The sequence below is a fragment of the Siphateles boraxobius genome, unplaced genomic scaffold, assembly GCF_051911475.1.
Source record: "Siphateles boraxobius isolate OS27281-9 unplaced genomic scaffold, OSU_SipBor_1 86, whole genome shotgun sequence".
In the NCBI taxonomy this organism is placed as follows: domain Eukaryota; kingdom Metazoa; phylum Chordata; class Actinopteri; order Cypriniformes; family Leuciscidae; genus Siphateles; species Siphateles boraxobius.
This window is the reverse complement of record NW_027509215.1, coordinates 9,275,034-9,301,172: the sequence shown is the minus strand read 5'-3', so window position 1 is coordinate 9,301,172 and position 26,139 is coordinate 9,275,034. Positions and strand designations below refer to the sequence as shown.

Below are 26,139 nucleotides of genomic sequence, written 5' to 3'. Positions count from 1 at the left end.
CAAAATGTCTTTCTGTCTCGGCCTCGTGATATTGCAGTTCAGCCTAATATTTTTTCACTGGTTTTCTAGGCCGACAGCAGCCGAGGAATTTCTCCACTCTGTGTGTAAGAAACTGTGCCAATGCAGGCGTGCCAAAGTCACACACACACACACACACACACACACACACACACACACACACACACACACACACACACACACACACACACACACACACACACACACACACACACACACACACACACACACACACACACACAACCCCTACCTACCAATCACAGAAAACTTTAAGCATTTTTACATTTTTAATAAAACACTGTTTAGGGGGAAATGTCAAATTCTCCTTGTAATACCAGTGTAATAACCATGTCATTATACAAACAAACGAAAAAAACAAAAATAGATTTTTTTTTTTTAAAGAAACAAAAGTCTTGACTGTATCATTTTTGGAAGATTTTTTGCCCATGCATACGTCACCTTCATGATGCTATAGAATGTTATAGTTGGTTGCCAGGGTGTTGCTATGCTGTCGCTAAGAGCATTTTTGACTAGTTGATATGTGGTTGATAAGATCAAAGACTTTAAAGGAACTTTGATAAGATATTCTGAGGGTGTTGTGGGCTGCTAGAGTATGACTTTTTTGACAACAAAAAAACCATATATGGATGCACGCGACAGATCTGTCCATTAAAGATGACGTAATAGTATGTCCCAAAGCTTGCCTACTCTTTTGCTACACACTCAAAAGTATGTAGGCTACTTTTTCTTCACAAAAAGAGTACATACTTTTAGGTCGTAGTATAAGTAGGCGAATTGGGACTGGGCCGTCACCTTCATGATGCAATAGAATGTTTGAGTTGGTTGCCAGGGTGTTGCTATGCTGTCGCTAAGAGTATTTTTGGCTTGTTGATATGTGGTTGATAAGATCAAAGACTTTAAAGGCACTTTGATAAGATATTCTGAGAGTATAACTTTTTTGACAAAAAACAAACAAACATATTCCTTGGAAAAAAAGAGTTTACCTTGAATAAGTCACTTTGAATAAATACATTACAAGTAATCTAATAATCATTATTAACTTAATATATCTGGACACTCAAGCACTGGTTGCATTATAGCGGCTCAACATGAAGTGACTGTGGGAATCTCTTCATTATATCTGTGTGTTTGGAGAGCAGCTGTTCAAACAGCACATGTTTGAGAGGAGCAAACTGTTGGAAAACTAAAGCTTTTCCTCCATCAGATGCTCTATACGCTCTAAACTATATTTCCAATTAGCACCTATAGGCTTTACAACCTTACTGAGGTTCACAAAGGATGTTTTAAAGAACCCACTAATAATACACTGTAACTCACTTTAAATCTTCAAAGAATGATATTAGCGACACAAGAGTCCTGTTCAGGTCAATAAGAAATTAGACTTTGCACATAGAATATATATTTTATTTATATGGCCGATACCATTTTAGCCGATACCGATAATTCCTCATATTTATCGGCTTTCAAATATAAATAATTATCAGTACCGGCCAAAATGTTCATATTGGTGCATCCCTAATATATATATATATATATTTTTTTTTTTTTACTTTGATGTATGTTTTCATTTTGTTCTTTCCTATTTTTATTTTTAAAGCGCTTTGGGATGCTACTTTTAAAGGTGCTATACAAAATAAAGTTTATTACTATTATTATTATTAATAAAACCAATTAACTTTATTAATCTTCAAGGAATTATATTATAGTCAAGACAAGTCCTGTTCAGGTTGTATTTCACATTTAAATCAAAAGTAATTATTAGGAAATTATATTTTGCTTTATTGCAATGAAAATGAGATTGAGAAAAAAACATTATTTTAATATTTTATTATTTAAACCAGTGGATTACCGTAATAGGAATCTAATAAGAATCACTATTGACAATAATGAGGATAAAAATAAATAAAGCACACAAAATGTCTGCATACATTGCAACAATTTACATTAGGGAAAAAGCATAACTGTCATGAAATAAAACTTTTTTATGCCAAAAATATTTGGTTTCATGAGATTTATCTTTTTTTTTTTGCCAAATGTGTCGTAATGAACCATAAAGGAACTTGATTTTTTAAAAGTGCATGTTGCATTTGTCAGTAATTGTCAATAAAAGCATCTTATTTCCGCAGCTCACGGCTTCAACAGCTCTCTGTTCTACAACAAGCTCTCGTCTATTGACCTGAGCGACACAGTAAATAAGATGCTGAGCATGTTCCCACTTTATGTCCTATAAACAGCATGGAAACACAGAGAACGAGTCCATCAGCCATTCCTGAATGTCAACATGAGTCAATATTAGAGACGGAGCAGAACGAGCCGAAAGAAGCCGAGGAAATGGGATTTTTCCAGACACTTTCAAAAACACTGGGAATCTATTCTGGCAGAGCTTCAGTTCCTCCCGAGCGCCAGAATAAACGCCTCGTTCTGTCTTCATTCTCATTACGTTTAGCCTTGGCTAATGCAGTCTCTTATTCTCGGGCCTTTGAGTCTAAAACATCCCTGAAGGATTTTATGTGTAACACTGATTCAATGAGAATAATATTAGATACAGAATTCAGACACACTGAGATCTTTGAGACATTTAATCCGGGAAAAAATTTGAAATGTTAATTAGAAATAGTTTTTGACGCAAGTAAATAAGATGTATGTATAATTTCTGGGAGAGTTCTGGGAAATATCTTTCATAATCTTTGCAACTAACTGCAATAACAAGTAATGTATGCTAAACTGTTTAAAAGTTGTTGTTTTTTGTGGAAGAAAATGATACTGTTACAAAAGATTCTATTTCTAATAAATGTTCAAATAAATGTTCAAATAGAAAAAATATTTTGGAACTTTCTCTTCATCAAATAATCCTGAAAAAAAGTATCACGGTTTGCACAAAAATATGAAGCAGCACAACTGTTTTAAACATTGATAATAATCAGAAATGTTTTTTATTTTATTTTATTTTAGCTGCAAATCCTCATGTTAAAATAATTTCTGATGGATCATGTGACACTGATGACTGGAGTAATACTGAAAATTCAGCTTTGCATCACATTTTAAAATATATTCAAATAGAAAACGGCTATTTGAAACTCTAATAAAATTCCATAATTTTTACTTCTTTTTTTATCAAATAAATGCAGCCTTGGTGAGCAGAAGAGACTAAAAACAATTTAAACTGCCATTCATAGGCATATATAGCCTACATATATATTCAAATATAATTCCCCCACATTAGGAAATTGATTTTAAACATCTCTATATTTAAACCTGCTGTTCAAATGTTTGCTTTCATGAACACAGAATCAAGAATCCATGTCTCACTTCCTATATCCTGTTTGCAAAGACCAAGAAAAGACATGTGCATCTGAATCTGCAAGAGGAACAGGAGTGGACAGAAGAGAGATTCATTCTTTCAGACAGACACATGGCCAGAGCGTTTCATAAGCGTCTTCACAGGTCAGTGTCAGTAAACAAGCCGAGATCCTGGAGATCCCTCAAATCACACCGGCTCCAAACGCGAACTATAGGGAGACGGTACGATAGTTTAACAGTGCTAGTCGGTTACGGTTCACGTTTTAAAACTGTAAACATTTTATGTTTTCTTTTTTACTTCACCGGAATGGTACCTACCAAACTTAATGGTAATTTAAGGTTTTGGCACTTGCGATGTGAACACACACACAGACACAAACACAGACACGCACGCGTGCACGCGGACATGATTCAAAGGGTTAAGTTAAATGGTCAGGGGGGGAAAAGTCACACTCAAAATGAACTACATTGGAAATGAATGCGAGACGAATTTCATCTAGTGGAAATGTTCGGTACTACGGCCAAATAAAATCTCACTGAAAGCTATTTTTTGAGATAGCCTATCAGGCTCAAGTTTTGAACACAACTTGTTTAAGTTTAGGGCTTTGATTTTCTTGCTTAATTTTAAAGTAAAGCGTATTTTTGAAAATATTTATTTAATATAAAATACATTTTGCACGTACATTTTTCATAATAAACTTCAACTTCTTATCCATGTTATGCTGTTTTCTGTGAAAATATTCACAGACTTTGAACAGTCACGGAAACGGCGCGTGTTGAAAAATCCGTAGACTCAGCATTTGAGGGGAAAAATGAGGATGACGGAAAACGCGACGAATGGAGTAAAGAAAATACGATTTCATTCTCTTACCTTTATAGTCCGAAAAGTATATTTAGTAGGCATGCCTTTTGTAGGCTAAACAGGTCACGTGTCACGTTCGTCCAATCAATGACGCTGATACCGCAAATATGCAAACAAGGACGATAACCCGGGTTAAATTAGGGGCAATACCAAAGCTCAGGATTCTCTTAACCCGGGGTTTAGAATGACCCAGGCCAGGGTTAACTATATGTGGAGCACATAATTAAAGTATTAGTTATTAATGAGATAATTTTTTAGGATTGTAATTTAGGATTGTAAATTATATTCACATAATTAACATCTCTCTCACCTTGTGGATTTTTTTTGAATGAGTTGAAATGCATTCTGGGATTGCCTTCTGCATGCACAGGTTGTTTGTCTTCAAAGGAGGGAAAATAATGGGTGAAATGCATGTAAATACTCGGAAAGGTGACATTTTATTCTATTATAATCAGTACAAAATAGAATGTGGTCAAGCTGACGAATCTCTGCAGCTCAACAACATTCAGTTTTCATCTCAAACATAAAAAATAAAAAGCTGAAAATGACAGTGTCCCATTTATAAAGTTCATTAAATATAAACTACATTTGTTCCAAAGTCATAATATGAGGGAAACATCTCCCAACCATGAAGACTTTCATCCAAACAGTTCGACCCAGTTGAATTTTTACTCTACTGTACAGTAAATACAGTGCCTAGCATAAGTGAACTCACCCATGCTAAAGATGAATAAAAAGAGGAATAAAAAATCATCTTTTGGAAATTGATCTTAATGCCTTAATTTAAAAAATGAGGAAAAATCCAACCTTTAAAGACACCAATTTTCTTTGTGAATGAATAATGTATCGTAAATAAATAAATGTTCTTCCTTAAAATACAGGTTGCGTAAGTCAGGACACCCCTATGTTAAATTCCCATAGAGACAGGCAGATTTTTATTTTTAAAGGCCAGTTATTTCATGGATCTGGGATACTATGCATCCTGATAAAGTTCCCTTGGCCTTTGGGATTAAAATATTCCACATTATCACATTCCCTTCACCATACTTAGAGATCGGCATGGTGTTATTTCAGTTAGGCTTAGCTGTTTTGATTGAGAGATGATCTTATGGAAAGTGCCCAATGCCAATCTCTAGGTATGGTGAAGGGAATGTGATGATGTGGGATATTTTAATCCCAAAGGCCAAGGGAACTTTATCAGGATGCATAGTATCCCAGATCCATGAAATAACTGGCCGTTAAAAATAAAAATCTGCTGACTCTATGGGAATTTAACATAGGGTGTCCTGACTTACGCAACCTGTATTTTAAGGAAGAACATTTATTTATTTACGATACATTATTCATTCACAAAGAAAATTGGTGTCTTTAAAGGTTGGATTTTTCCTCATTTTTTAAATTAAGGCATTAAGATCAATTTCCAAAAGATGATTTTTTATTCCTCTTTTTAGTCAACTTTAGCATGAGTGTGTTCACTTATACTATCCACTGTAAGAAGAGGCAGTAAAAGGTCTCAGACTCTGATATCTTTGGCTCAGTCTCGGCTCTCATTCCACACGCTTTCATCCCACATCTACACTTCAATAATGCCTTCATTCCTGTTTAAACATTTCAACTTATAGCTCATTTGAACTTTACTGTATTGAATGAACCTGTGATTTAATGAAGAAGGAGTTTAGAAAAGAACCACAATCCATTTTCTGTATTACATTCTCTCCATTTTTGTTTATTGCATATCAAGCCACAAACGACTTTGTTCATCCAAGTCCGGGATTTATGTAAAGATTCTTATAATCATGGCAAAGTCAAAGGAAACACGCAGCAAAGTCTTTCAAGATGTTGCACAGAAATATCGAAGGACACCTGGAAACCCGAACCTTTGGAATATTTCAAGTGTATATTTTACGCTGGAGGAAAACACGTAACCACTGTGAATTCACCATCAAATAAGAAGCCTAAATAACACAAAACGTCCCTCAATATCATCTTAGCTAATATAAGAAAATGCGTATATTTTTTATAATCTGTGTAATAAATACAAACCCTAAAAAGCAACATACTAATTAAAGTTATTAATTTAAAAAAAAAAATGTTGCAAAAAGACATTCTATTAAAATGCAAACATCACAAAAACACTTGGAATAGCACGTTTTCCAGAAATAAAACTCAAAATAGATACAGTACGTTTGTCATTAAATATTATTCCAACATCTATAAGGAATGTTTCAAGTTAAATTATCATAGGTAAACCTATTATATAGGCCTTTAAAAATCATCTTGTTGACCCGACCCAAGGGCTTTAACTCCTGTGGAAACAGTAAGAAAGAAATGCATGTAGTGGATTATTGCTCTGATTACAATATTAATGTGCTGCAATAAATTAAAAAAACACATTTTCTCACCCAGTTATGATGCAGTTTCTTGTTTGGATGTAAATGCCGGTGTAAATGACCTCACATCGCACAACGTTATTGGAGAAGTCTGACTCGGGCACCAGGAAGTCTGGATTGACAGTGACCTACAGGAAAACAGGATCCGGTTTAGATAAAAAAAAAAAAAATGTATTTAATTTTTTTTTTAAATAAACAAAACAATACAACATACATTTTAGAGCCAGGGAAGCAAAGAACACACACATACATATAAAAAATGGGAGAAATTAAAAATAATAATAATCATAAAAAGCACTTTATAAATGTAACAAATTATTTTTTGAAAACAGTACATAAATGAACAGTCTTAATAGCTTTTCCATTAGTACCAGATTAAATAGTAGAAAAGTAATTTTCGAATTTTTAAGGAATACTGAAAAAAGGGACTTTTTGTTAGAAAACTTACACTTATGGATGTGAAATTTGACTAATAACATTAACAGATTCATTACAAAAGCCTCCTTAACTACACTGCTATCATACTTTGAATATCCAAAAATGAGATTTTCAAAATGCAAAACAAAATTAAAGAGTATATTTTCCTTAATAAACATAGACACATCATACCATAACTTGACTACAATGCCAGAAAATAAGGGGTACGTTTTAGAAATCCCGGCTGTGAATGCCATAACGTCAGCATCATCTTTTCTGAAAAGCCATCACACCTTAAGAATGTAGTTCCCAGGAGCGACGTCTGTGATGTCGATCCACTGGCAGTCGATGTTGGCAGCGTATGTGTCGTGGCAGCCAGGGCTCAAACCCTGAAAATACAGTAATAATATCTCTATTAAACCCAAATGTTTGCAATAGTTGAGCTGCTGGTCTGGTGTGTGTTTGCACCTGTGTGTGTGCAGTGCATGCGTATCGGCGGTGAAACCCAGGATCGCAGCCCGTGTCTTCCAGACAGAAACTGGCCTTGTGTCCCTCAGCGACCTTCCGTCCAGTGCTGATGTCCAGGAGATCGTAGTGACTGAATGCATCCATGCTGTGATAGTGCCTGCGTGTGGGATTCAACACAGTTCAGACACATAATAATGCACTTTACATGAGCTTTCATAAGCAATACTATTGCTCGTACATCATGATCTGACCTAACATTTATAAAACCTCTACGTATATATAAAACCAATATGCATCACTCACATACATTTTATGAAATGCATCACTCAGAAATTTTATAAAACAGTCTACAGATATGCATCACTCACATAAAAAAAAAAAAAACGATATTGCATCATAATGCATCACTTACATAATGCATCACTCACATAAATTTGAGAAAAAAGATATGCATCACTCACATAAAATGTATAAAACTGATATGCATCACTTACATGATGCATCACTTACACACATTTTAGAAAAAAGATATGCATCACTCACATAATGCATCACTAACATAAAATTTAAAAAAAACAAAAAACGATATTGCATCATAATGCATCACTTACATACATTTTAGAAAAAAGATATGCATCACTCACATAATGCATCACTCACTTACATTTTATAATACAGATATGCATCACTCACATAAATTTGATAAACCAAACAGTTCCGATGCTAAATTCTAACTGCATGAGAAGTGGTGTAAAAATAACTATATTACATAAGCTAGCATATTGCTGTTGATTTTTTTTAAACTTTTAAACGAAACTCTTTATTGAACTTTTAATGTATTTTATAATATTGCTGTTGCTCTCAAGTTATAAAAGCAATAGGCATGAGCTGCAATGTTGGAGGGGGTTTTAATACTATGATTTTATCATAATTTATAAAAAATAATAATTAGCAAGCCATTTAAATGCATCACATAAAATGTATAAATCAAACGGTTCCGATGCATGGACCGTGGAGGGAAATGAACTATATTACATCTGGGCCGAAGCACTGTTTATTCTGATTTTTAATACTAAGAAATTGAACTTTTTATTGAACATTACTGTATTTTATAATATAGCTGTAGCTCCAACTTTATGAAAGCAATGTGCATTAATTTGCATTGATTGTAAAACATTAAAGGAGGACATTAAGAATTCTAATAGTTATAAGTATTGTATAATCACTCAAACTCACTGATGACAGCTGTGCCACTCCCACTGATGTCTGGGTTTGACCGGCAGAAAGTCAGTCGTTCCCATGTTTCGGACTTTCTGTGGGAACCGGAGGAGAACCCTGTAGTCGATGTCTCTCACCGCGGGTCTGTACGCAGATCTGAAAGATGAAAGATATGAGCTTATGGATCACAGGGTCATGAGAGGTCACGCCACCCAAATGGAAAATAAGTTTGGATATGTTTGTAGTTGAATAAACCAGACCATCTAAAAAGCTCTCACTAATATTCAAACCATGCAACATTTATTTTCAGACTACACTGAGTCTGCTATTCAACATGGTAAGAAATTGCAAACTCAACATGCACTTTTTTCTCTGATTATCATTGCATTAGGTAGGAAAAATGACATTGAGGCTTTAGTTAAGTATCTAATTATGGGAAGCCGTTTTGCGTTTTAATCAATCGCAGGATTTGAATTTGTGATATCAACAATTGAATTTCTACTAGTAAAAATTTTAACTCTTGATATCAACAATGACGTCATCACTCACAGAAATATGAGTTCTTGATATCAAGAATTCAATTTAAAAACTATAATTGATATCTGTAATTGTAGTTTCACTAATAAATTTCACCATATAGGCTGCCATTCAAATTCAATTGTTGATATCAAGAATTGATTTCTTACTAGTTTAGCTTACTAGAAAATTCAAATTTCACATATCAGAAATACAATTCTTACCAGTAATTTTTTTATATCAATAATTAAATGGTTACTAGTGCAAATGTCTGTTCTTGATATCAACTTAATGTTCATTATTGATATCAATAATTCGATTGTCACTATAGTGACAATGTTAATTTCTGATTTCATGAATGTGACTGTTACTAGTAAGAAAGCCATTTTAGATATCTGAAATTACTCTCCTAATTATTGATATCAGAAATACATGTTCAGAAAATAGAAATAACAAATGTAACATGTTGACATACATTTACAGATATCAAGTATTAACATTTCAACTAGTGACAATTGAGTTCTAGATTTCAGGAATTTATAATTTTACTAGTAAGTACGTAATAATTGATATAAAAAAATATGATTTTTACAAGTAAGGATTGTATTTCTGATAAAAAAATTGGAAATTCAATTACTAAGAAATACATTTTTTATTTCAACAATTGAATTTGAATGTCACCCAATGGTGACATTTAACTAGTGAAAAAACAATTACAGATATCAAGAATTATAGTTGTTTTTTACTAGGAAATTTAATTTAATCCTTGATATCAAGAATTCCTATTTCAGCCAGTGATGACATCATTGTTAATATCGAGAGTTAACATTTTTACTAGTAGAAATCTAATTCCTGATATCAAGAATTAGCATTTTAACTAGTGAAAATTGAATTGTTGATATCAAGAATTCGTATCCTGGGAATAATTAAAAGTCAAAACGGCATGCTATAGGCTAATCTAAATACTTTTTGTGGCCGCCGTAAATCTACACAGATATTAATTCATAAGATGATGTGTATTCACACACCGCGCCAGGCAGTTCTCCTCCGCCGCGCACCGGAGCGCGTACATCTGGACGCGCTGGATATATGAGCCCGCCTGGATGGAATATGGATCTGGCACAAGGTCCGGAAGACCTGCAGACACGCACAACACAAGCATAACCTATACTGAAAACACGCCCTTGCCACATATGTTGAGGTTAAATTCGTGCTTTACGCACAGCTCACCGTTCTGGAAATATCTGGTGCCATACCCAGTGCCAGGCGGCGGTCTCCGGGGAATGAGCGTCCTGCCCCCGGGAGGATAGATGTTGTAGAAGACGGTATTCCTGTTGCGTGGATCATCTCCAGCCATACTTTCAGACGTTGTTCCCTGCTCAACTGGGACATTTGGAGCTTGCGCTCTGGGGAGATCAGCTTCATTATTCCCATAATCTGAATTTAAGGTGTTAGGATTCTCCGGGGGCGCGGCCAGCTGTTGGAGATTGGCAACCACTGGCGCCCTCCGTGCGGTATTTCCCCCCTGTGCTGGGGCTCTTCCACCGCCTGAATATTCAGACAGGACCGTGGCGTTAGTTCTGGTTCCTCCTGGAGCTATTCTGAGCCTCTGGTGCACATGCATTTGTCTGGCACCCGGTGCGCGGCTGTTGGCCACCATATACTGCATGCGATCGGGGCCCAAAAGCGCGGTGCTGCTGTCCGGTACGCTGTTAGTGGGTCTCTCAACCGATTCCACTCGAATTCGCATGGTCCTGTCCCGGGTAGCATCTCTGCTCGGATAAACCCTGGTCTGTCTTCTGGACGGCACCGGTGCGTGATACTCAGAGCCGGTGCTCAATAAACTGAACACCTGGCCGTTATTCACCCACTTGATCCGGTTCCTCCAGGGCGCGGAACTTTGCGCGCTGATAAAATTAGTCAGTCCTTGAAGTAAATATAAAACTAAAATCAAGTTTGGCATCTTGAGATACATTTTAAAACTGGACAGTAACTGATATGGTTTCCCAGCACAGATGATGTGGGACTCTGGAGTGCGTAAACGGCATAGTCCGAATCTTCTGCGAGCCACTAGAAACGGGCAGAAGGGAAACGGACACACATTTATCAAACTGTGGGAGTTCACGCGCGCATGCACAGTCAGCAAAATTCACTCTTAACCCTTTCCTCGCCGAACAAATTGGTGTCTCGAAACACATCAATGTCACCTGGGATAAAATCTGGAATTCTTATATTGAAGTCTGTTTCATAAACAGAAGGTTTCAGGATTTTGGTAAAAGTAAAACCCTTTACCTGATTTGTTGCTCTCGGCCTTTTAATTGGCTTGTAAATATCTCAATATGACCCTGTTGTTTGGGACCCTGTTGATCATTGCACTACACTGTAATGTCCACAGGATGGCAGTGTGCACTAACAGAAGCACAGACTGATTTAGATTCATGTCATCAAAACCCCCACAGTTCTTTTCTATAGCAGTGATTTTGGATGTTGGATTCAAACTACTAACTACACCAATAACACATGGACATGGTTAAGAAGAAAATAATGAACAGAAAGCTTGAACTGTGTTTTCAAGACCAGAGTATTTTTCACAAATGTCAAAACAAGGGTTTGATGTTCTCATATGTTGCTCATTTCCAGTTTACACTCCGGGTGTTTGGGGTCAATATGATCCCAAACATTTATAGAGCGAATGTATAAAAATACAACTGAAATATCATTTTTACTTCTCATCTATATGTTTATGGTGTTTTTTGGAGAATATGAAGTACTTTACCTATACACATTAGCATGCATATGAAAAATGAAATTTTTATGAAAAATAAAAAAACCCTTTATGATGATCAAAATTAAATATGAATTGTTTCTAGTTATGGATCCCATAGAGATCCATTCATTTTTCTGGATGTGGCTAACTGGTCTTATAACAGCTTTTGTGTTAAGTATTTTTTTAAATTATATATATATATATATATATATATATATATATATATATATATATATATATATATATATATATATATATATATATATATGTATGTATATATATATATATATATATATATATATATATATGTATATATATATATATATATATATGTATATATATATATATGCATATATATATATATATATAGTCAATTTATGTGGCATTAATGCAAATTTATGAGAATTTTTGATTGTTGTTTGATGTCTTTTGAAGAGTTTGTTTTTGCAATAATACAACATAAATTTGCCAAATAAGTTACAACTAAAAGCCAAGACATGATTGTAATCACATATTATTTATTTAAATTAAACAAATAAATCCAACAAAAATATCTGCGGTAAGCAGACATGACCAGGAGTGAGTGAGAGAGTATGTGTGAGAGTGTGTGTGTGTGTGTTTGTGTGTGTGTGTGTGTGTGTGTGTGTGTGTGTCTGTGTGTGTGTGTCTGTGTGTGTGTGTGTCTGTGTGTGTGTGTGTCTGTGTGTGTCTGTGTGTGTGTGTGTGTTCAAATCTAGACTAAACTAATCTAGACTAATCTAGACAGTTCAAATCTAGACTAAAAACATATCTCTTTGGCTTAGCATACACATTACACTTTATAGATTGCTATTATTCAATGTTAGGCTGCTTAGTTTAGATCAGCCGGAACCGGGAACAATTCTCATAAATCCTGATGTACTTTGTACAACATAAGAAGGATGGCGTCTACGCTAATATTAGTCTCTCTGTTTATTCCGAGGTTTACCGCAAACCGCCGGATCCAGGCCGTATCCGGATCTGATGAAGGACCTGCGCCTCGACACGACGACAACACATCCCTGAAGTGCCAGCCTCATCAACACTGTGAAGGCCTCATGGACACCCCAACAAACTCGTCTCCATACCGGCGTGATGACTCCGACCCCTAACCAGATGAGCTGGATAAATATTGTGAAAGTTCTGATCTCATCTGACCTGATTATGCCTGAATCATAATCATACACTGTTCGTTCATTGGCCAAAGGAGGACTGGCCCCCCGACTGAGCCTGGGTTCTCCCAAGGTTTTTTTCTCCATTCTGTCACTGATGGAGTTTTGGTTCCTTGCCACTGTTGCCTTTTTTCGCCATTGGCTTTCGGCTTGCTTAGTTGGGGACATTTAACATTTAATTTTGAATTTAACAATAGTATTACAACTTTACTTTCCTGTTATTTCTGTAAAGCTGCTTTGAAACAATTTGTATTGTAAAAAGCGCTATAAATAAAGGCGACTTGACTTGTGTGTGTGTGTGTGTGTGTGTGTGATCATGTTCGTTCCACATTGCATTTGTGCTCTAGTACCAGGCCTTCATTTATGTGTGGATATTTTCAGATTTATGCTGGATTTATAGATTTTTTTGTTGATAAATGCAGAATAAAAAACTTTTTTTTTCCCATTGTATTTTATTTTTTTACATATCTTCAGAACAACAGAATCAAGCCCAGTTTATTAATGTGTGTAGATAATGTAGAAAAAGACACAAAATTTTATGCAACCAACCAAACAGATCTTTTCAGCATAAACCAAAAATATCAACATTATCATATCCATTACAATGCCAAACACTCCGGGAGTTGTCATGACAAATATACATAGGCCTACAACTATACTGTATATACTGAATATTTATAGGCCTATATTAAATATACTGTATATACTGAACAAATGTGTACCACATTTGTACAAATGGATTCAGCAGTTATGAAATTAAGAAACAATATTATGAAAAGAGCATTAACAGAGCAACTTTTACTCACAAAACACAATAATCAATTTCAGACCATTAGACCGTGAAAATGCTACAGTGAAAAACTGTTAACTGGCTAACACAAAGCTTCCGTACTATATACAGTGAATAACTTAAGGTGCATTTTTAAAATTCCACTTGTGTTACCATTATGGTGTTTAGTGTTTGTGTGAATGACTGTGCAGCTTGTATAACCTAATTTAGGTCTATGTTTAACTTTCCAGTAGAACAGCTGCTTGTGATAAACATTTATTCATCATGTGACTCTCATCACCTCTGTGATTGGTGGTTGTCTCTTGTCAGCGTATTACAATGGTATAAAACAGATATTACTACTTCAATAGGTCGGTAAATTAACATTGCATCAGATAATGAAACACGTTTTTTTACTGTCAAATTTAGTTAAGTCTGTAAAACCTAAAATGTTGCTACCGTATTTTTTCACGGTAGATTTCTGGCTTCCGTTTTTTTTTTACCGCAAATCTACCGGATTTTTTTTTACAGTGTAAAAGTTACATTAGTCGTCGTCACTCGGTCGCGGGAATCACAGCGAGGACTAATAAAGCCAAATATGGCAAGAGCTGCTGAGAGTAACGTGACACTACAACCAGAAATAGATGAGATGAGATGTGGAAACACCCCTGAGACAAACTCCATAAGAGCGCGAGATCCCAGCAGCAACAGACACTCACACTCCCCTCAACAGAAGATAGGCTACTAAGATACAGTTTAGACTACAGTAAGTATCAAACATTACATTGAGTCTTTACTTGTGTGTCTAAAAGTGCAAAATGTGTAAAACAAATCACAAGCAGAAGCGATGCTTTCCACCAGGTTTGGACATTGTATGTAAGCGAGCGAATAGCAAATAAAATCTCAGTGTCTTTGGCGCTCCTTGGTTGTTTCACTGTTGGGTTTGTTGAATAAAATCTTCCCCGTGTTCCCTCCCGACATCAAACTAATGCTGCTACGCTTTGAAATTATTTCATTCGTAAATCTAGGTGTCCAGAGCTGCACTCATCTTTGTGTGATTTTACGAAGATGGTCTTTAATGGTTTGAGCACAAGATTTCCCAAAAGGAATATATCTGATGCCACGTACAGAAACATTATTCTTCAAGGAATTGCCATCTAAATGATAGTGCCTAAAATAAGGGCTGAAGGTCACCTTTAATTTACTTCTGGAAACAGGTGAGAAAAATGCATTTTTGCCTTTCAAGAGCTTTCCATCAGCTCTTGGGGTTATGGATCATGGAATATATTACTTGCTTGGGACAAAAGTGGACGCGGACCGCCCGAATGGATAACTATACATCAATACTGATCTATAATTCAATGAACAAAATGTTTATTTGTCTCATTCTGTAGTATTTACTGTGTGCGTAAAGCGCGCGTCTCCAAAAACGCGCTGAGAAAATTATCAACTAAAACTAGATTTGAACGAAATGTAATTTGGATGGATAGCCTATATATACACAAACTGTCTTCGAGATTCATTTTAATCGTGTATGAAAATTTAAATAGAATTAAACTACACTTTAAGAGTAATAGCCTACACAACTCTCCCAGCTGGTAAACAAGAGAAAAAGGGGGAAATAGGCTTCCTTTGCTACTATTTTAGTAATAAATCATTCATTCTTTTTAAATCTTGTACTAGTCATAAAAATATAGCTACTGATTGAACTTTGTTGATATCGTGTTTTATGATTGATTGCACGTTGATGTTGAGATATGATCCACGTGTCATTACGCTCTCGTGTTCCCAAAAGCTCGCATATGACCGAAATTCCCGCTGACACATGCCTCCTGAAGGCTGTAATGTCCTTGGATCTCAACTCCCAAATTGGTCAATATACATATTCCCTAACTGAACATGCGATGTGTGAATGTGTCACGATTTATGGAGATTGCGTCACGCGTTATGGAGACCCATATGTCTGTGGTCACGTGCTCTGCGATTAACCTGAGACGCCTATCTAAAAATGAACTGCTGGCCAGACAGAAAAGGAGGATATGTTCTGTGTCTGCTGGAAAAAGAAACCCAGTGTGAATTTCCTACTGGTTCAGACTGGTTGATATCCACTGACCTGCTGCTGTCCCATTCTGATTGATTAAGCTGGTCTAGTTAAACTGGTGAAGGAGGGTTTGGTCTTTGATTAACCCTCTGGGGTCCTTCATTTCAGAGTCACACTCAGGACCTTCGGGTCCAAATGGGCCGGAAGGGTGGGATTCATATTTATTAAAAGAAAATCATAAAAAAATTTTAACTTGTTTTTTATAATATTTTTTCTTTTCTTTTTTGGTGTTTTGAGAATTTTGATTTATAATTAATATTTATGCAATAAATATGACCCATTCCCCCCCCCCCCCCCCATTGAATATAATAGAAAATTATAAATAAAAAAAGCTGTTTTTTTAAAGCTGTATTTCATTTTAGAGTCAAGCTTAGACCTCATGAAAGCAATTTTTGAAATGAGATGGATGCCATCTGGTGGACAAACTGAGCATTTTAAAAATGCAAAACACATATGAAATCTGAATTTATTAGTTTGTTTATGTATAAAAGTGTGTGTGTGTGTGTGTGTGTGTGTGGATGTGTCTGTTTTGCACTCTTGATGTTTTATAGATTCACCCCTTCACTGTTGTGTGCTTTTTTTCTGGATCGTGGCTGATTTGTAGATTGTACGCACACAAAAAAACTCGGTATTTTCACATTTTTGCCAATTTGCCATTCATTTCCTATGCCGGGTCCATTTGGACCCGAAGGTCCTGAGTGTGACAATTTTTTTTACAACCACTTAGATTATTCAAATCCTGTCCCCAATTTTTTGGGTGTTCATATACAAAGTACCAAAAAAGTCACCAAATTTCAGACCATTCCGATGAAGCTATGATTTAAAAAAAATTTTTTTTTTAAATGCGTCGGGTCCATTTTAAACAGCCTGATTAGAAGAAACCAGCACAACACCATCTACTGTCCAAAATTTAAATGTCATTTTTATTAGCACATATGTGCAGTATCAACAGTGCAGTATTCTTTTCATTTTAAAGAATGAAAGAAAAAAAACCACTCCTCCGGATCTTTCATTATAAAGTATTAAACATTTGCCTATTAATTATAATAAATAAAGTTAAAGTTGACTTAAGTAGAATTTTAGACATTTAGACAGATTATTAAAAAATATATATATTAGCATATATAAGATTTCTATAAACTCTGATATAGGCTCTGATATCTTTGAATAAACTCTGCTCAAGAATGCAAATGCCAATAACTTCTAATAATCCAGGATAACAATAGAATACACAACAAGAGAATATGATTTATTATTATTTTTTATGATGATATAAAAATACAACATTTGTCTATTTATAATTAGAATGTAAAGGTATACCGCATAATAATTTCCATGAGTTCTATAAAGTAGTTATTTTAATGAATGTATTTACATTATTTCAATGTTATTTGCATAAACAAAAAAATATAAAAATAACAAACCGAGTCAAGATGCTGTAAATAATAATAACACACACACACACACAGACACACACACACACACACACACACACACACACACACACACACACACACGCGCGCACGCACGCACGCACACACACCTACAAAAAGTATTATTATTATTTCCACTGAATCTTTAAATAAACTCTGAACAAGAGTGCAAATGCTAGTTACTCAGAATAATCCAATAAAAAAATCCTCAATATAAAATAAGAAATTATAATTACATTTTCATTGTTCGAAAGTGTCAGGCTCTATTAATAAACCTCTGACCAACCACAAAATATGAGGCTGTCATCTGACATATGAGTGAAATGTCTCTCACACATTTACAGCTGACGGCTCTTCAACTATCTCAGTTACGAGGGTGTGTGTGTGTGACAACAACACAAGCTCACACAAAGTCCCTCGCACAGTCACACACACACAATCAAACCAAAAATTATTCAGACACCAGATATCATTTTTGATACATTTTTTACTAGTAGGTGCAGGACATTATAGTTCATTTATGTAAGAGAGAATTGCAAAATAAAGTAAATTGTGACATATGATACCCAAATATTACTCATACAGTGACTACCAGTACAATTTATGAAAATCTGGGACCAAAAATTATTCAGACACTTTGACCTGACCATGTTTTCTTTAGTGCTTTTTCTTTAATTGCTAACACAATGAAGCATTGCTTGGTGATTGGTTAAGCTAAACTGGTATTATCTAATTGTGTATTTAAATTTAACAGCTGACAGATATTCAACATAATTCATGTGTGATAGTCTAACAGAAGGATGGACAAATCCAGTGAAATATCAACTGATTTCTATCACCATTTTCTAAACTGTAGCGAATAAACTGTGATAATGTGAGGAATGTTGAAGGTGTCTGAATAAACTTTGTATTCAGTTTTATGATTCATTGGCCTCAAGGAGTATTTTGAGAGAAAAGCAAATGAATATGAAGTCTCGACTTCTTCGCATTTAAACTAAAACAGGCCTGAATTTGATCTGCATCTGTGCTACTGTTTGAGGTCTTCGTGACAAACCGTGACGTTGGAGTCGTTCTCACCTCGTGGGGCCGGTGTTCACGGGGTCGAGGGGCCGAACCGGTTCAAGAACAGAGCATGCATTTCTATTTCCATCTCACAGTTGTCCTTCTCTCCTGACACTGAAGGCATGCAGCCACACATGCAACCGCGAGCTCGTGCAACGCTGCAAACAGAGACTCTTGCCAGACGTTTGCATGAGAAAAAGACTCTCAGTTATCTTCAGAAAAGATCTCAACGTTGTCTCAGATTTGCTAAGACAACACATTTGCATTTAAAAGTCAAACATTTCTCATCCAATGTGCCCAAGAGCAAATGATCTGATGCAGTAACTTATGGGAATTATTGACTAATTTCTGTCCATTTCTACAAATGAATTTTACACTGTAAAAAAATAATTTTACAGTGTCCTTTTTTACATATGTTACATGTACTTACTATAATAATAACAGTAAATTATGCATAATTACATGCAACTAACTCTCAACCAAACCCTAATCCTACTCTAACCCAAAGTACCTGTTGTTAATTATTATTACTCAGTACATAAATATATAATTACACTGTAACACTGACAGCTTAAAATAAAGTGTAACCAAAAAATGAATAACTTATTTTTGTCTTGTTTTCCAGTAAATATGACTAGATACATTTACTTGAGAAGCAAAATAAATGACATTAGATAAGTCTTCTCTGGTTTATTAAAATTAAGTGAGTTTATGCTTAAAACAAGAAAAATATCTGTCAATGGGGTCAGAACAATAATCGTTTTCCCGTTGAATTATGTTTATTTTTCTGATTTTTTTCTCTTTTAATTCTGATAAATTGTTCAGAAAACAAGACTCAAAAGTAAGAAAATATATATAAATATATTTTTTGCAATAATCATATTGTTTAATGTTTAAATGAGACAAACCTTGGCTAATGTGTGACCTTAGCAAAATATTTTTCTACTATTTGTCGCCTATGCATGGATCTATATTTAAAAAATCAAGCCATGAAAAAGGAGTCATTCATTTTGTGAATAATTTGTAAATGTGTTGTCTATAAGCGCTTTCATATAGAACCTTAATATTGCAATATAAAATTATTACCATTAGCAATTAACTTTTTTTGCTGACATTTCCAAATTCACGACTGGACAGCGCGCAGGCTTTATCTAGATCCAAAATAACATACCTATACTCTCTTGAGTAGGTACTTATCTTAAATAAATACTTACTTTGTGATTGCTAAAAAATTACACTTACACAAGTAAGTGGGCAGGACAGTCCCAGGTCTGAATAATGTCAAAGCACACACCATAATTTGGAAAAAAAGTCCGTAAAAGTCCTGTCAGAAAGCGATGTAGAATTTTCGAAAGTTTTATAAATTCTTGTATTTTCAAATCAACACTTAAAAAGTATTTCGAATATCATCCAGTTATCAATAAATTTCTATGGAGTGTTAAATTCACTAGCTTTACACTTGTAAGTTTCGCAAAGGACTTTTACGGGCTTTTCCTAAATCACGGAAGTTACCTCGACGTCCGGGTTAGCGCTAGCATGAGCCATCAGGCAAGTGTTATTTAAATAAACTCCTGGTGTACTTACAAACTTTCCAATACCTCGTTTTATAACTACAGAGCCTATTTGTACTACTGTAGAAGTTTGGTACCATTCCGGGCATCATTAGTGGGGTAATTTACGCGATACATTCCTTGGATCCGTTAGCGCTTGCACTAAGCCATTCGGCTGATATCTCTAAATAAGCTCTAACTTTAATAATGTTTGACCAAGGGGTCATGGTGCAAAGGACCCTAGGTTGAAATTACTCCGAACCATCCCTTTAACGCACACTAAATCCACAACATCTCTGATGAGACAACGTTAAGGGTATCCCATAATTCTTCACGTCCAGGAACTCACGTGCCTTGATTTTGCGTCATGTCTAGGAAAACTTTCCACTGTAAGTTTAATTGATTAGATGTTACATATATTTGTTTGTAAAAAGTAAAATGTTGCACATTTTATTGGAGTAGAGAAACGTTTGAAAATGACGCACCACAATCATTGTGTCCCATTGAGAAAACAAAAATCTTAAAGGGACAGTTCACCCAAAAATGAAAATTCAGTCATTAATTTCTCACCCTCATGGCGTTTCAAACCCGTTAGGCTTTCGTTCATCTTCAGAACACAAATTATGATCTGTTTGAGGAAATCTGAGAGTTTTCTGTCCCTCCATTGACAGCTACGCAACTACCACTTTGACGCTTAAAAAAGTTCATAAAGAGATCGTAAAACTTATCCATATGAATTGAGTGATTTAGTCCAAATTTCTGAAGAGACTCGATCCCTGTATATGAAAAAATTGAATTTAGGCTTTTATTCACATATAAACATTCATCAACGCAGTCATCAGTGGGAATTCTTGTTTGTTGACTTCCTGCTTTAGTATTTATTGTTTAATGTATGATCACATATCAGTGATATAAATGCTCATAAAACAAGAAAGGGAATGTTCATGATGGTTTATGTGCACTGAAAGTACTTCAATAAAATTAGCATTTTGGAAAACTAGACATGACTGAAATTACCTTGTGTTTGAGTGTCGGTTATATGTGTTTGCTTTGGCATTGACTTTTAACAAATGTTTGAATAAACATAAAACCAGGCCAAGATTGCCAGAAAACTGTGTAAAATAATTTACCTGAGCAGTTTTTGATGTAATAGACACTGAGCCAATTAAATAAGCATATTTAATTATCAAATAAAAAAAAATCAAAATACACCGACATATTAGCCGTGTTGGGTAAGTTACTCTTATAAAAGTAATTACTTACTAGCTACTAAATACATCTTCAACAGAGTAATTAGATTACTGTACTAATTACTCTAAAAAGTATTGCATTCCTAATTACTTCTAAATTCGATTTCAACCTCATCCAGTTTAACAATACAAGGGTAGACATGAAAATGCCCTTTGAATTTATTCAAAAAATATAAAAATGCAAAAATTATTGAACTGACTAAATTATTTAATGGGAGAAAAACATTTTAACAGTAAACTTAAAATTTTGATGTTAAATCCACTGTTTTAGAATTGTTCTAGTCTATACAGTATTTAATGCAATTACATCAGAAGTAAACGTAATTCAATTACAGTAATTAGTCATGCATTACACCCAACACTGCATATTATCATAAACAAAGAAGCTAATGAAACATTAAAATGAAATTTGGATAAAACGCAATTATAATATATCAAATTTTTGCAAACAATAAATAAAACATGTATGCACAAATAACGTGTAATGCATTTATTTGATGTAAAATGACACAATATTACATGAAATAAACCTTAAAATCTAATATACTGAAGAAAATGAAATGAATAAATCATAAAATGTATTGTGTATTCATTGCATTTCTTATTTCAACATTTTGTATTTAATGGTTGCAATAAATTTTAATTTTGCAGTCAGGACATTGTAGCTAAAGATTTTCAAGATAGTTTACAGAAAAATTCAGTTACAGAAAAATGAAAACACATTCATACACCATTCATCTCTGGACAGCCTAGAGAGCAATGCATGTTTTTAATAAAACAAAAGTTTCATCGATACAGCAATATATAAAATAACAGGCTCTTGCCATCGGTTTTAAAATAAGTTAGTACTTCATTATGTTATTTACAAAAGTCATCTAGTGGCAGAAGCCATATCTACGTACGATGCTATTTACAGTTCTATACACACACACACATCTTCATTCTGGAGATGCTGCAAAGAGAAGGAAGACATGACGGATGAGAAAAACATCTTTATATTGAGGTATGTAAACAAAAGGATGGAGATTCTTACCTATAAGGCATTCAGCAGTGAGTTCTGGATGTCTTCATAAACTTGGTTATAGAGTTCCTCTTTAGATTTCATTCCATCCAGATATTCTGCAGATACAAAACATACATGCGAGTTACAGATTACATGGGTTTGTCTTTTCCACTCCAAATATCTAAAGATTCTTAGCATTTACTAGAGAATACAATGACATCTTTCCTGAAAAGAAAAAGTTTTTGCCGAAAAAAAAGCAAAATTATCTGCCAATGCGTTAAGAAAAATATTCTTATTTTCCACTTGAATTAAGATTATTTTTCTTGTTTGACGCAAAAACTCACTTAAGTTAGATTTTTTCCCCCCAGAAAACAAGATATAATTTCATTCTCTAGTAAATGCTTCTTGATTTAAGATTTTTTTTAGATCCTTGTACTGGAAACAAAGACAAAAATACGAAGTAAGAAAAGCAGTGTGTATCCAGTAAGACTTACGGATATCTAGGCTGTTGTTTTCCATCTCTATCCGGTGTTTCAAGTACATGGGCCACACGTGGCCATCAAACAGACCAGGAGGGTCAGGAACGGTGTAACTTCTTGTACTGAAAGAAGAGGATTTGTTAGAAGAAAAAATAAATAAATAAATCTGCAAAAATTAAAAAATAACTCACCTTCTTCTCCTTTTGCACTCCTCGTATGGAATGGTGACGTAGTAGCTCTTGTTGTAGACGTCGAGCAAAGGCCTGGAGGTGAAAACAAGAGGAGTCCATCAACCTTACAGTCACTTCTTTATGTTAATCAAGCCAACAAGGCTCCAGTAAGAAACACACTTGTAGTTATAGAGAAGAAATCCCTCTACGATGAGTATGTGGATCTCGCGCTCCGGGTCCGAGTCGTTGGTGGCGGAAACGCTCACGCCATGAGAGCGAGCGAACTTCACCGGGTTCTCCATCCATCCTGTAACCGTGTTCACCATCGCATCCATGTCCAACGCCGTCATCACTGCACAAGGAGACAGAAAACACAAGACGGGTCTCACACGCTAGGATATTGGAAACATTACAGCAATGCATTAAAAAAAAAATTCTCTTTTACATTTTTGTCCTTTCTCCTTTTTTAGGGATGTTAATAATTAATATCACTGTGAATCAAAGTTACACTAGCAGTCTAAGGTTTGGACACACTTAAAAAGAGACTCAAGCTTCTACTTTGTCTATTCCAGTTCTGATTATTTTGGACATTCGTGAGGTTCATCCTGGGATGCTTTCAAACACTTAGCGCCAGATTTACTAACAGATACTTTCATGATATACCAAAGACATGTGCTGAATTTTTTTTTTTTTTTTGCGGCTGACCTTATTGCATATGAATTTGTAAGAGTTTCCCTTTCAGACGCAAAATTTAATTTAAATGATCATGCAAGGTGATTTACTAAGGTTTGCTCCAGTCAATTTACTGGTATTTGCGCCATTAATTCAACGCCTTAATCCACACGCTCATCTGTGCTGCTCTTGGTAGATTGTGCTGGTCATTGAGGAAATGATCCGGCTGCATCCGTGTTCTTTAATTTGCATGTCGTCAGGAGATCACATGATTGACTTTCCTCTCTCATTGGCACTTTTATGGGATTTGCTCTCATGCTAATTTGCCCTGTCTAGTAAATCTGGCTCTTACAGGATGAACATGCATCATTTTTTCCTTCACTGCACTCTTAAAAATAAAGGCTCTTTACTAGCATTAATTGTTCCATAAATAAAATTTAGCATCCATGTAACCTTCTCAATGCACAAAAGGTTCTTTATAGTGGAAAAATGTTCTTCACTCAAAGTAACAAAATGGTTCTGTTAAGAACTTTTCACTGAAAGGTTCTTTACGGAATCTTTTGGAACCTTCATTTTTAAGAGTGCATCTGCTACAATTTTTGTTTTTAAACTCAGACACAGTTTATATTTGCCAACAAAACTACGTTTTCAGGTGTGTCCAAACTTTCTACGTGCAATGTATGAAAAATAGTTTTGCTTGGTTTTAGGTTAATGTTACAGAAAAGCAAACATCAGAATGTTTATGGAAAGGTGGGAATACATTACTGTTTCTCTTCCCACAGCGAAAGCCACTCTTACCATCCCATTGTCTAAAGCCGTCCTCCCCGAACTCTATTTGATCTTGGGGCTGCAATAACAGTGACCAATAAAACAAAAAGGTGTAGATGGCTCAGGCAGTGCTGGTCCCACCTGGACATGTGACGCCAAGCACTCTTCTAAAATCAAGTTCAATTTGAATTGCGTGAGGGGGAAGAATTAACTTAATTTGGTTTGCAATTTTGGTTGAATTATCTTTATAAACATGTTGCAATGCGATTCTAATGTAGAAGAGCCTCCAATGACAGTTAGGAATGTGTGTGTGATGCACTTAAGAGGTGTTATAAAAGATATCGATATGGGCGCTAGTGTGATGAAGGATTGCCAGATCCTCTTACATGCATTAGAATGATAAATGCATGAGCAAGAGAATCATATTAGTGGGGTTTAAAGCTGCAAATGAATGCCAGCTAGACTCTATACAGCATGTTAGGCATCTCAAATGGCATTCATTTGTTATCTTTGAGGTTGGCTGTCCAGGAGAACACCAGCATAGGGTTCATGAACCACATGGATCCATAAATACAATATATGATTAAGTCCTACATGACTTTATGTTTTCCGTTCCTTGGTCTATATGCTACACAATAAATATGAAGTATTTGGACACTTACATCAAAATTAAAATGCATGAAATAAATTGAATTAGCTGATATGGTGATATCTACAATGCAATAAAATGCATGCACTCTTAAATGTATTACATAAATGTCCAAATATTTCTAGGTGCCACATTATGTTACAAGTGCTATTTAACAAAGTGTCATGGAAACTCTCCATACCTTGAAAAAATCATCTTGATGCACTACACAACAGTTTGGTAAGTTCTTTATGAGTCTTCCCGTCAAAGTTGTCTTGCCTCCATTGGTCACACTGTAATAGACACATTATTAAACGATGAGATCATACAATAGATATTCAATATAACGCTCATGTGGATTATACTCACCCCCCTATTCCAATAATAAACTTCATTCTGATCTTTGTTGATCTTGGTCTTCGCAATAGGACACTAGCAAAGGAATTGCTTCCTTAATTCGGTCGGGAATGCTTTCAATCTGTCTTCTTTTCTTTCTCCCAGAATCTCCCTCTCTTTACTATTTCATTGATGGACTAGGCTTTCGCCCTCAATATATAGGCGGCTGGGCTCTGCGTCACGGAGACGTGGGTAGCTGGCCAATCAGGCCGCTCTCTGAGAACCAATCAGCGATTGAGTCGTATTACTAATCTGCATACTGGCACCGTTCCATTGGGCACCTGTTGTTCTTCGTCTGTGAGCAGGTCGCGCGCTGCTCGCCCACGAGGGCCAATTAAAGAGTGGAAATATACCACGAAATTATGCCAACTAGCAAAGTTTGTGTTTAACACATGACCAACACTATCGAGATCAGTGACGCGAATAAACGCAGGTAAAGAAATAAACACTTTATTCACGCAACGAACCATTTACTGACAATTCTAATATAGGCTAATAATAAAGACTAGCGATTTATCATCGGTTTACGTAATTTCACCTGTTACTTCACAGGTTGACATTAACCCAAGTTCTTGTGGTAACAATGGAGGATTTTTAGTCACAATGTAATAATAAAAACAGTGTTTACATTGATTTAACTTGTTAGTTCACAAGTTAACGATTGTTTTATTATAGTAAAAGTGTAGTAAAC

General features: G+C 35.2%; 2 protein-coding genes across 3 annotated transcripts; both read right to left on the bottom strand.

The window, feature by feature from the left end:
* Positions 1-5,897: 5,897 nt before the first annotated feature.
* loxl5b (lysyl oxidase-like 5b) lies at positions 5,898-11,283 on the bottom strand. Its single transcript, XM_077222265.1, has 7 exons — positions 10,441-11,283; positions 10,239-10,347; positions 8,713-8,850; positions 7,477-7,633; positions 7,302-7,397; positions 6,604-6,719; positions 5,898-6,507 (listed from the first exon to the last, which is right to left on the bottom strand). Exons 1-7 carry the CDS (start codon positions 11,183-11,185, stop codon positions 6,501-6,503), a joined length of 1,368 nt encoding a protein of 455 aa, XP_077078380.1. The 5' UTR covers positions 11,186-11,283; the 3' UTR covers positions 5,898-6,500.
* A 10,524-nt stretch (positions 11,284-21,807) lies between these two features.
* Positions 21,808-25,579, bottom strand: nmrk2 (nicotinamide riboside kinase 2). 2 transcript variants are annotated; one of them, XM_077222234.1, is made up of 8 exons: positions 25,422-25,579; positions 25,255-25,345; positions 24,455-24,503; positions 23,165-23,336; positions 23,006-23,077; positions 22,830-22,936; positions 22,366-22,451; positions 21,808-22,284 (listed from the first exon to the last, which is right to left on the bottom strand). In XM_077222234.1, exons 1-7 carry the CDS (start codon positions 25,445-25,447, stop codon positions 22,366-22,368), a joined length of 603 nt encoding a protein of 200 aa, XP_077078349.1. In that variant the 5' UTR covers positions 25,448-25,579; the 3' UTR covers positions 21,808-22,284. The 2 variants fall into 2 exon arrangements, with proteins under 2 accessions (XP_077078349.1, XP_077078350.1); XM_077222235.1 differs by lacking the exon at positions 24,455-24,503.
* Between the last annotated feature and the right edge of the window lie 560 nt (positions 25,580-26,139).